The sequence below is a fragment of the Ipomoea nil genome, unplaced genomic scaffold (genome assembly GCF_001879475.1).
Source record: "Ipomoea nil cultivar Tokyo-kokei standard unplaced genomic scaffold, Asagao_1.1 scaffold1436, whole genome shotgun sequence".
Taxonomy (NCBI): Eukaryota; Viridiplantae; Streptophyta; class Magnoliopsida; order Solanales; family Convolvulaceae; genus Ipomoea; species Ipomoea nil.
In genome coordinates this window covers 715,454-727,827 of record NW_017617864.1, presented here as the reverse complement: position 1 = coordinate 727,827, position 12,374 = coordinate 715,454, and the positions used below count along the sequence as shown (strand labels likewise).

The window sequence follows — 12,374 nt, the reverse complement described above, 5'->3', positions numbered from 1 at the left end:
CGGAAAGAACTGTGTCCGCCGCCGGTGGCTCCACTCCAACCGGCATGAACCCCCTGTCCGACGTCCATCACTTTATTTCAATGAAGCTGACATCCCGCAATTTTCTTTTTTGGGGGACTCAGCTCATCCCGTTTCTACGCGGACAAGACCTGATCGGATATGTTGATGGCAGTATGGTTTGTCCGCCGGCCACACTACCCATCCCTGCTGCTGAATTCGGCTCCGGCACCACCAATGCGGAGTCCGTTCCCAACCCAGCGTACAAGGCGTGGGTGCAGCAGGATCAGTCGATCCCGTCTCTCTTAATATCGTCGATGGCCGATGAAGTACTTCATCTTGCAATTGGCTGCAACACTGCCGCGGAGGTATGGCAATCCATCTGCACCGCATTGGGCTCCAATACTCAGGCGAGGTGTTTTAATCTTCTTGGTCAGGTCCAAGGATTACGGCAAGGCGGTGCAACTCCGGCAGACTACCTCGGGCGGGCGGAACTCCTCGTCGAGGCTTGTAGGCCGGGCAGCCCTTATCGCTTCGGGAGCAGAATCTGTACGTGCTGAGAGGGCTACGCCCGGAGTACAGATCGTATGCTGCGTCGCTCACCGCTCAAACTCCGCTCACACTGCCACAGCTTGCCAACTATTTGCAAGTTGCGGATTTTATTTTATCGGAGGATTATCCGCAGATGGATGGTGGCAGTGGCTCTCACACTGTCATGTATGCAGGTTGTGGACGTAATTCCGGTGGCAGTGGAGGATCGCACGGCGGCAGTGGCGGATCGCATAACGGCGGTGGATCGGCGCAAGGTGATGGCGGACGCCGGGGTGGGCGTGGCGGTCGACGCGATGGACGTGGCGGCAGAGGCGATCCTCGGTGTCAAATATGCAGGGCACTCGGGCACACCGCGTTGTACTGTTATAAACGGTACACTGGACAGCCACCCGCACAGGCTCACGTCGCCGTCTCAGGTGATGCTTCGGCTTCTCCGGCCGAAGCCTGGTATCCGGACACGGGATCTATCGCGCATGCCACTCCGGATGTAGGCATGCTAGCGTCATAAGAAGATTATGGTGGCTCGGATACTCTCCGGGTCGGGAATGGTACAAGTTTGGTTATCTCACGGGTTGGCCCTGCATCCATCCCTTCTGTGTCTAAACAGTTGTTTCTATATGATGTTTTACATGTGCCTAAATTGGCTGTTCCATTACTCTCTGTTTAAAAATTTGCTAATGAGAATAGAGTTTATTTTGAGTTTCATGATAATTGTTTCTTTGTGAAGGATTCCAAAACCAAAATGGTGCTCCTTAAAGGTCCCACGTCTGGAGGTCTATACAAGTTACCAGTGTCTCGGAGTCATTTTGTGTTTGTTAGTTCCCGGGCTACACCAGCATTTTGGCATCGCAGGCTCGGTCATCCACACAGTGTCGTTCAAAATAAAATCCTACAACAATGTTCAATCAATTCTAATAATTTGTCCAATTTAGGCTCATGTATGGCTTGCCATCTCGGCAAGTCTTCCCGTTTTAAATTAGATCGTATTGATAGTTCTAGTCAAAATGTTCTAGATCTTTTGTATACGGATATCTGGGGCCCGGCCCCCGTAGTCTCGGTTAGTGGTTTCCGTTATTTCTTGCTATTTTTCGATGACTACTCCCGGTTTTGCTGGTTTTATCCATTAAGGGTAAAATCAGATATTTATAAAATTTTTGATATGTTTCGTGTGTTGGTAGAGCGACAATTCTCGCGCTCTATCAAGTCTATCCAGTCAGATTTACGGTGTGAATACCACAAGTTACACAACACGTTTCAAACACTTGGTATAAATCACTGCCAATCATGTGCATACATGCACGAACAAAACGGCCGAGTAGAGCGCCGTAATAGACATATTGTTGAAACGGGTCTAGCTCTGCTCGCTCAAGGGCCTGTTCCACCTCAATATTGGGACTATGCCTTTGAAACGGCTACGTGCCTAATCAACTATCTTCCATCCTCGGTCTTAAAGTTTGAAAGTCCATACTCCCGACTATATAAAAAGCCACCACCCTACCAATTTCTTCGTGTCTTCGAGTGTCGATGCTACCCTTATCTACGGCCGTATAATCTCCAGTATCGTTCGACACCCTGTGTCTTCCTAGGTTACCCACCGTCCTATAGGGGATATAGGTGCATGGACCTAATCAGTGGAAAAACCTATATCTGTCGCCATGTGCGGTTTGATGAATCTTCTTTTCCCTTTGTCACAGATATACCATCATAGGTCAACGAACCTGTATCTGTACTGTGGGCTTCTGGGGCCATAATTCCCACAAACATGGTGCATCCAATGGCAAGTCAACCAGCCCCGCAATCACCTATACCTCTAGCTCAAGAGGGGCCACACTTAGCCATTGAATCGGTTGTCCTACCCACCCGGGGCCGGCCTCGGGGTCGGGCAAAACAAGCACAATCCCAGGATCGGGGGTATGTCATGCGGCTGCGACACATGACTCATGGCACAAATGAAGATTTCCAGGCCCTGACGGCCACAACTGATCCCACCTGTTACTCACAGGCTGTAGGACATCCGTAGTGGCGGGATGCTATGGATCAGGAGTTCAATGCGCTACTCCATAACAACACCTGACGTCTGGTGCCAGCAGAACCCACCATGAATATCATTGGCTGCAAGTGGGTGTTTCGCACCAAACGGACTACTGATGGAGCAGTTGATCGCTACAAGGCACGCCTTGTGGCCAAGGGTTTTAATCAAGTAGCTGGGGAAGACTTCTTTGACACTTTCAGTCCAGTCGTCAAACCCACTACTGTTCGCATACTTTTTTCTCTTGCAGTGACTAACAGATGAACTCTCAGACAGTTGGATGTTTATAATGCCTTCCTTAATGGGCATCTAGCTGAAACAGTCTATATGAAACAAACCCCGGGATATGAAGATCCGACGCATCCTGATCATGTTTGTCTATTGCAGCGGTCACTCTATGGGTTTAAGCAAGCTCCACGGGCCTGGTTCAAACGACTACATGACTTCTTACTATCTGCAGGTTTTTCCTCGTCCAAGACTGACATTTCTCTCTTCTACTATAAGACCTCAAATGTCTTTCTCTGTTTTACGTTGATGACATCATTATGATGGGCAGCGACGTCGTCTTAGTCAATCATTTACTTGGTCGCTTAGCATCTACTTTCAAGATTCGGGATCTTGGTAAACCAGGGTTCTTTCTGGGTATCGAGACAATTCATACTGGTGATGGTATGGTTCTTTCTCAACGGCGTTATATGACATATCTGTTAAACAGGTCTGGGATGGTTGACTGCAAGCCACTCACTACACCGGTATCAGTTTCGCAGCCAGTCACCCCATCGGATCAGTCATATGAGAATCCGACGCAGTATCGTCGTATTGTTGGAGCATTGCAGTACTTAACCATCACTCGACCAGACTTAGCATATGCTGTCAACCGCCTATGTCAGTTTATGCACTCACCCACTGATGACCACTGGGGCATTGTCAAGCGCGTGTTGCGATATATCAAGGGCACTCTTGACTATGGGTTGCATCTCGTCTCTTCACTGACTTCTACTATTCATGCCTATTTGGACTCTGACTGGGCTGGCTGCCCAATTGACAGGAAAAGCACGAGTGGATATGCTGTCTTCTTAGGGTCTAATCTCATTATGGCTCTCTTGAAAACAATGCACGGTGGCTCGCTCGTCCACTGAAGCTGAATATAAGGCGTTGGCAAATGTTGCAGCTGAAGTTACTTAGGTTGTCTCTCTGATACGTGAGCTAGGATTACATTTAGACCAGCCATCGAACTTATGGTGTGATAACTTAGGCGCAACCTATTTATGTGCGAATCCGGTTTTTCACGCTCGGACAAAGCATGTAGAGATCGACTACCACTTTGTTCGTGATAAGGTGGCTTCAGGTGACTTCGTGGTTAATTTTTTCTCGACCAAGGACCAGCTTGCTGATATTCTCACCAAGCCTCTTACCAGGCCCAGGTTCACTACTCTACGAGACAAGCTCAATGTTATGGCTCACCAACCTTATGCTTGAGGGGGTGTGTGAGCGTTATTATTATTATTATTATTATTATTATTATTATTATTATTATTATTATTATTATTATTATTATTATTATTGTTATTATTATTATTATTATTATTATTATTATTATTATTATTATTATTATTATTACTATTATTGTTGTTGTTGTATAGTCTATAGTTATATAGTTTGTGGTGTTAGACTTAGTCTCTATGTAATAACCTATCTCTTAGGAGTGTTTAGAGGTCCAGTCTGATATACTCTCTGTAATCCGTTTGTGTTTCAACTAAATTGATATTATCTATCTCATCTCTCCAATATAAAACTTCTTTACATTCAAATTCATCAATTAATTATATTCGTTACATTGTCCCTACAATGTCTTTATTCAAAAAAAAAAATTATTCATTATCAATAAATTAATTAAGAGAAATAATTTAATTAGTTATATTGTCTTTATTGTTCTCCAATGTAAAAATTCTATACATTCAAATTCATCAATTGATTATATTCAGAGACTACATAGTCTATTATCTTTTTTGTGCACTATTTTTTTTAATTAAATATCAAAGTTATAACACAAAATAATACTATATATTTATTTACCAAGTATTTTATAAATATCATGAAAAAACTAAAAAAAAAATATAAATAATAAAGCCAATCATATTAACAAATTGAGAGATTTTTTGACAAAGAGAGTATTCAAATCACACAACAAATTAAAGTGGGAAACTACCTCGCAATATCCTTGTTTGACAATCAGCAGTTAGCGGTTAGTGTTAGCGGATTATACTAGCGGATTTGACTAGCGAATTATATCAACGGTGGGTAAAAAGATATTTGAAAAAATTAGCTGTTTAAATTAACATGTAAAATGACCTAAAGGTATACGTATATTTAATAATAATAATAATAATAATAATAATAATAATAATAATAATAATAATAATAATAATAATAATAATAATAATAATCTATATATATATATATATATATATATATATATATATATATATATATATATATATATAAAAGTAAAATCCTCCTAACAAATTTTCCCCCCAAAACTTTTGTAGTAAAACTTATTTGGTAAGTAAATGTCAAATGGAAATTAAATAAATAAATAAATAAATAAATAAATAAATAAATAATAATGTTATTACCTTAAATAATTAAATTATTATACTTTCCAGTAAATAAATTATTATACTTTCCTTTTGAATTAGTATTTTCTACCTATAAATACAAGGGCTTCTTCATTCAATCAAAGAATCTCAGACTCATCTCTCTGCTTTCTTTTTGTATGAATTTTCTACATTTTTCTAACTATATTCTCATGTACTTCAATATGTTTTGCAGTTTATATCGTCTGGTATGAGTTTGAAGATACTTAAGGAGGCTCTGCTTCAACAAAAGGAAATTGAGGAGGAGGAGCATTTGTAACAGAACCCTATTGGTTTAGTTTTTATAGAAGATTGTAGAGATGCGATCGAGGATGATAAAGACGGTAATTTTGATAATTTTGTAAGATTTTCTGAAACTTAGAGTTAGTATGTTGATTTTGAGATTTGTACATGTCATTCAAGTTTCTATGTTTTTTTTTTAACAAGCAGAGTTCATTTTACAGCATTTTTATAATTTATATATATATATATATATATATATATATATATATATATATATATATATATATATATATATCACAACTTGAGTAGAATGTTTGTTTAACCTATTAAAAATCTCGCTATATTTGATTTTTTTTTTAATTTTTGTAAAACACAAAAATAATGATTATTTAAAAAGAAAAAATAAATAACAAATACAATTTCAGGTTTTGTGTTACTCCATTCACATATTAGTATAAATAAAAAAAGTAATAAAATAAAATACAAAGGAAATATAAATTTTTAACCAAAAATTTAATTAGAGAAACCTCCTAAAAAAATCCACGTTGTACTGAACCCAAATAAAAAAAAAATACTGGCAATGACACAATCATAAGGATCAAAGGAAACAATGGAAGACCCAGAAATCCAGACATCATTGATGTACCGAACGGTGATGAGAGACTCAGAAATAGGAATATCATTATGAATGAAAACGGAGATTTTCTTGACACCCGAATTTAGTTTAAGGAGAAATTTACTCTTTAGTACAAATGTCCCCTCAATGGATTTTGTATGGTCATATAGAGTGTATTTATACACCATGGATGAGTTCAAAATGGCACAATATTGAAATTATAAAATGGTAAGAGACCTCAAAAAAGGTAAAACTTTCAAATTTTCAGTTCATACAAAAAATGTTATAATCGCCGAAAATATATATCTTTAACTTTAGACAAAAATTAAAAACAAAATCGTAAACAATTTTAATAATTGACTATTTCATTTCTATGTTTCTTGAAAAATGATGGGCATGAACAGGCTGACTCATCGTGAAATATAGTAATTAATGAATTACCATTAAAATTAGTATAGTAATGAAAGAATATAATTATCATTTGTATGTTGACATTTTCTCCGTTTATTACCATTCAAATGTTTGATACCAAAAATTATACTATATAAACACAAAATATGCATATATGGTAAATATGCAATATAGTTTTCAGGTGCAAACCATCTTTATTGTGTGAACCTGTGCACTACTGTAGTGCACTGATCGGATGATATCTAATGGTCCAAAACAAACTATTCCTCCCGTTCGCTGGACCTTCACGTAGATTGCGCATGGGGCGTTTTTGTAGAGTTTGGTTTGAATTTCCAAGACAGAACTTTGTTTTTCTTTACCGATGATTACGGTAGCTAGGTAGAGCTCATCCGGCGGAAGGAATTGGCCGCTGCACCGCGACGACGGAGATGCACCATCGTGAATCTTCGGTCGGGGCCGCGGACGGCACTCAGATCAATTATCAGGTTAGGGTTAGTGCTTCTTCTATTATTCGGTTGCATGGCATTGGAGTTGGTTATATCCACTGCACTACACCCACTTGTGCACTGGTTATTCACCCATGACCTGATTTTTTTTTTTCAATTTTGCATACTGTGTTTGTTTCGGGGGTGGGTGGCAGTGCATTCTACGTTTTGCATATTGTGTGTTTTAGGTGGTGGTTCCTGGTGGCCTGGATGGCTGGACTTGCAATGCGTTTGGGGCGGTGCATTGCGGGAGGGGGTGGGGTTGGGGTTTTCTACTGTGTGTTTTCGGAGGTGGGTGGTAGTGCATTCTGCATTTTTAGGTGGTGGTGCCTGGAATTCAAATGCACCCCCTCCCCCCTTATTCATCCAAGCCATTCCCAATAGTTTGCGTAAACTGCATGTGTGGGTTAATGTCTTTTCTGTATAATTTAGCATCTACGCATGTAGTTTGTGGCACTAAATTGGTGAATTCGTGTGGGTGTGTTCAGCTTACCGTTTACTATTTGTAGTGTTGCCCTATTTCACTATTTACTATATATGTAGTCAAGCCAATATATGTAATGTTGTGATTTAAAGGTTTTTTCATTTTGTATAGCAATGAATTGGGGGTATAAATCTACTATTTTAATTTTGTTTCTTCTGAATTTTTAAAGTCAGTTTGACAAGTAGTAATGTAGTTAAAGTTAAAAAACAATAATTCTGTGTTGTGCTCGTGATTGTATTATCTGTGGGGTGGTATTTTCTGTTGGGTGTCACATTGTGAACTTTAACATCAAATGCATCACAGTTGTGCATTTTAAATAGAATGCCTTCTGTTTGTGGTATAAAATTTCAAATGCTATGTGTGTGCACTCATCTGTATGGTATATTCAGTGCTATGGGTTGGTGTTCACGGTTGGTTGCCCCGTTGTGCAACGTTACTCCAAATGCATTTCAGACGAGCATATACAAAGGGAAAGCATTCTGATTGTGCTACCCCGTTGTGCATTCTGGCTTCAAATGCATTGCAGTTGTGCATTTAGAAAAGTAAAGCATACTGATTATGCTATCAAATTTTAAATGCTTTGTGTGTGCATTCATCAATATGATACCTTACTTTTGTGGGGTGGTAGTATGTCTTGGCGAACCCGTAGACCATACTTCAAGTGCATGACAAACTTCTCTCTATTTAGTATGAAATAATCCGATATTATGGTGGATCCTTGCGTTTTTTATTTGCAACAAACTGGAGTTTACCAGTTCTGAACCAATGCAAACTTTTTTTTTGCAAATGGATTTGATAGCATCTTTCCTAGACAGCCAGGAACAACCCTTTTGTGCAGTTCTGATAAGGAACATGAAGCCAAAGCGATGGTGTGGTGCGAAGCAACAAATCTGCAAGAGTCCAGAGTATATGCAATGCGGCACCCAGGGAGAGGGATTGCAGTCTAATTAGAGGTGACAAGGAGCAGTTAGTAGACCTTCACAGTAGAATAACTAGTGCATGCCTCTATTTTTATATTTTTTTTTTTTAACAAGATTTTTTTTTTTAACAAGAACTGTAGCACTAGGATAACTAGTTAGTGTAATGCTATTTTCAGTGAAGTGTGTGCATTACTGAATCCTTGTGCACAACGAACTTAGCTTAATAATCTATTACGACCAGGCGACAAAAACCGTTGCATTAGCATATCTACTTATTACAATGCTATATTCAATGAGTTGTGTGCACACCAAAAAGAATCACTTTAGTGCACCCATTGCTTTTCCAGCAATATCCTACTTTAATAAGCAGTATCACAGCAAACTGTGTTCCCAAACAAATAGGAGGGAACACGCCTAGCCTATCGGTGTTTAACAAGCAGAATTATGTACACAAAACATGCCCCAAAGTTTGATCACAAGTAGTTTTGCCATCCTAGCCTCCTAGGTACCCTTGGCTGATCAAGGTGAATAGAAATACTTAACAGCAACCAAAGATTTTTCTGCTTTCTCCTTGTTCAATAAGATGAATTATCACGGCAGCTCATGCAGCTTACACACACACACACAAACACGCTTAGTGCAACAAAATTTAATTTGTGCGCCAAAGCCCAAATAGTTTCCTGCTACATGTAGTTGAGTAGATAGAAAATAATTGTTACAGTAGGATGCTAACAAATCGAATCAGTACCCAAGTTTAAATAAAACAACAACAACATTGATGTACTATCCAAAAACTAGTCAAAACCATAAAAACATAGTGTTGTAGTGTTCCGATTGTGCTAGGTAGCCTTGCCTGACCTTTCACGGTCATACTGTGCAACGTGAGTAGATACTGATGGCTTGTGCTCATTTACATCCGACATAATAATGTTATGCATGAAACGCTTTTGAAGGTTTTGAAGTTGTTCTGTGTCCCCTTTTATCAACCCGCACTCCCATTCTACACAATCTTGTCCAGTAAATGACTCCATATGACGCATCGCGTACACTCTGGAGTCATACTTGTTAGTTGTATCCCGCCATACTATTTGCATCTTCTTCGGTTCCATGTTGCGGATCATAACTGCATGAATTGGCTGGTTGTTGATTTCAAGGAAAGAGGCAAGCTAGTCAACCTGCAAGACAACCAGATGCACGTGTTAACTGTTAATAACGTATTAACTATTAAGATGTATGCACAACGGAGGTAGCCAGATGCACGTATTAATAACTAGAGCTCCTAACTTGTAGTGCCCACATTTTTTCCATCTTTAGAGTATAGTGATGCCATTCTTTTTAACAATAAATGCATTGCAGAATTTGGGCATATTTAATTTAATGATCATAGTAAGTGAAGTGCACCAAAATTGCTTAGCAATGTGTTAACACCCCCTCCCCAACGACATGCCACATGGTGCAATGGTGAACTATGAGTTAAAGCATATAGCACAAGGTCCCCTACCAGAACAACAAAACTTGAAAAACTCCAGCTGCTAACAACGTAGACGCAACCCTTTATTGCCTACTGTTTTCAATTGCAACCCTTAACAGAATGGAACTAATGCAGTTGCAACCCTTAACCGATTTAATTTGAAATGCAAAACTAAGATATTGAACAAATTAGTAAATGGGACACTTAACCGATTCAAACCTCATCCTATCATTTAGTATCAATGAGCAATGCATTCCAGCCGCTAACAATGTAGTTGCAAACCTTAACAGATTCAAATCCAAATGCTTAACTAAGATATTGATCAAATAAGTAAATGGCACCCTAAACAGATTCAAACGTAATCATATCATTTTCTATCAATTGAAATATAATTAAAACATTACTATTATTCTTACTATTATACAAAGATTACAAACAATAAGGGAGAATTTGTTTTCCTTTAACTAGTCCAATCAATCAGTGATTTAAGCATATTGAACTGTCCAGTCAATTACATACTGGCCAGTAGATAATTAAATTTTTAAACACCTAATTTAGTTAATTAAACCTACCCTCCAGTAAGAAGTGTAAATAGTTAATCTTCAGTAAATGGGTCCAATGCATTATGGTCTAACTAGTTAATCTTCAATAAATGGGTCCAATGAGATTTACTCTAATGCATTAGGAGTAGGAATGCAATCCGCCGTCCTGAAATTTAATGCATCATCCGTGTATTAATTTTCATATACGGATGCAATCCTATCCAAATTCAATCTAACTAAATTAGGCTAGGAGTGCACAATACGAAAATGGCTGCAATCCACAAATACATCGAGCGACCCATAGAGTAAGAATAATGGTTGCAATCATCTAATGCATTAGGAATAGGAATGCAATCCTCTAATGAAATTTAATGCATTACCCTACTGTTCTCGAAGAGTACTGAGTGCAGTGGTTTAAACAGCTCTTTATATTGCACAGGCCTCACTGGAATCCTATCTAAATGTTAGCTAAGTGATTAGGCTAAGAATGCACAACCGATGCTTTTATTCCACAGACCTTTCAAAAATACGAACTAAGCGGTCTCAATGTAGTTAGGCAAATAATGCACAGCAAGGACACAACCATAGAAATAGCCCATGACTGTAAACATAAAGCACACAACACCCCACTTACCACGGTGAGCCCACCTCTGCGCCAACCGCCGCCTAGAAGAAACCTGGGAAGCAACTCCGGCCGCCGCCACACCCAATGCATCACGAACCGCTGAGAGAGGAAAATTGAAGATATAGAACAAGAAATTAAACCCTCAACCAATACAAGAACTTATTTTCTTTCTTTTTTTCCAAAAACTGAAGATACAAATCAAGAACTTATTTTGTTTTTTTTTTTTTCCAGCAACCAGTAGCATTCAAAACAGAATAAGCAAAATAAATATAATCAAACAGACAAATAATGCACATAACATATATATACCATGCACTGATTATCTTAATTAGTGAGACATGGAATTCATAATTACTCTAACAGACATCATCGGCATTGTCAAGTTAACCCTAATACAGTGTACTAATCAGCTTGATTAGTGATATATTACACATGAAATCCATAATAATTATCCTAAGAGATCAGACATCATTGCTCTTAGCTTGCATGTTCCTCCAATCAAAAAAATTTGGTTGTGTACAGTCCAAATTAGGTTGGTAAGCAATCACAGTCAAGGTAAACTATGTTGCTATTCCTAAGATTGGTGGTCACAAGATCACAGTAGCATCCAAAACAGAATAAGCAAAATAAATATAATCAAATTCAATATAATCAAGAACTAACATGCAAGCCGGGATGAAATGGCCACGAGCACCGAATGCACACAAGGCACAACGTACCCCAAATTCCAATTCGAGCAATTTGAGCAAAAAGAAGACTGCAATACTAGGAATATAACGACAGAGCAAGAAAACCGGCACTAACCTCGTTGTGCCCACCGGTGCACCGCTCGTCGCCTTGCGGAGACCCTAGAAGCTACCCTGTTCGCATCCCAGATTCCCAGTCAAATGCACCACCCGTCGTGGAGGGCGGCTGACGGCCACCAGCGCGGCGCTTGAAGGGCCTAGCCGCCGAGTGCACTCTGTGAGCAACGGCCGAGGATGGTATCGGCGGCGCGAATAGATGGCCGGACGCAGCCCTCTTCGATTGTAGACTGCCATTGGACCTAGCCATCCCTAATCGCGCAACCCTCGGGAGAGAAAGCACTGAGAATACGGTGTACGCAAGAGAGAGAGAGAAGCGACATGGAAAAAAAAAAAAAAAAACATAAAGTGGGGGAGTGCAAAATACTAAAATGCCCCTATGACCTCTACAACCCAACAAATAGCATGTAGACGGTGCACTGGTCTCGCGTGCACCCAAAATAGAAATGCAATCACAACCCTCGATCAGCCAACATGAAAGGTTAAAAACAGTGCACAAGTTCACAAGATAATAACAGTTCACATCTGAATTTTTTCCTCTATATATATATTTGGAAGGG

The 12,374-nt window shown here is 39.2% G+C and overlaps 1 protein-coding gene and 1 long non-coding RNA gene across 2 annotated transcripts; one reads left to right on the top strand and one right to left on the bottom strand.

Moving 5' to 3' along the window:
• The first annotated feature begins 2,647 nt into the window (after nucleotides 1-2,647).
• LOC109188562 (uncharacterized mitochondrial protein AtMg00810-like) lies at nucleotides 2,648-3,717 on the top strand. The gene is made up of 3 exons (XM_019339207.1): nucleotides 2,648-2,803; nucleotides 2,855-3,003; nucleotides 3,135-3,717. The coding sequence occupies exons 1-3, from the start codon at nucleotides 2,648-2,650 to the stop codon at nucleotides 3,715-3,717; spliced, it is 888 nt and encodes a 295-aa protein (XP_019194752.1).
• A 5,424-nt stretch (nucleotides 3,718-9,141) lies between these two features.
• LOC109188583 lies at nucleotides 9,142-12,103 on the bottom strand. The gene is made up of 3 exons (XR_002055447.1): nucleotides 11,816-12,103; nucleotides 11,021-11,110; nucleotides 9,142-9,548 (listed from the first exon to the last, which is right to left on the bottom strand). It is a non-coding gene; the product is annotated as an uncharacterized LOC109188583 (long non-coding RNA).
• Between the last annotated feature and the right edge of the window lie 271 nt (nucleotides 12,104-12,374).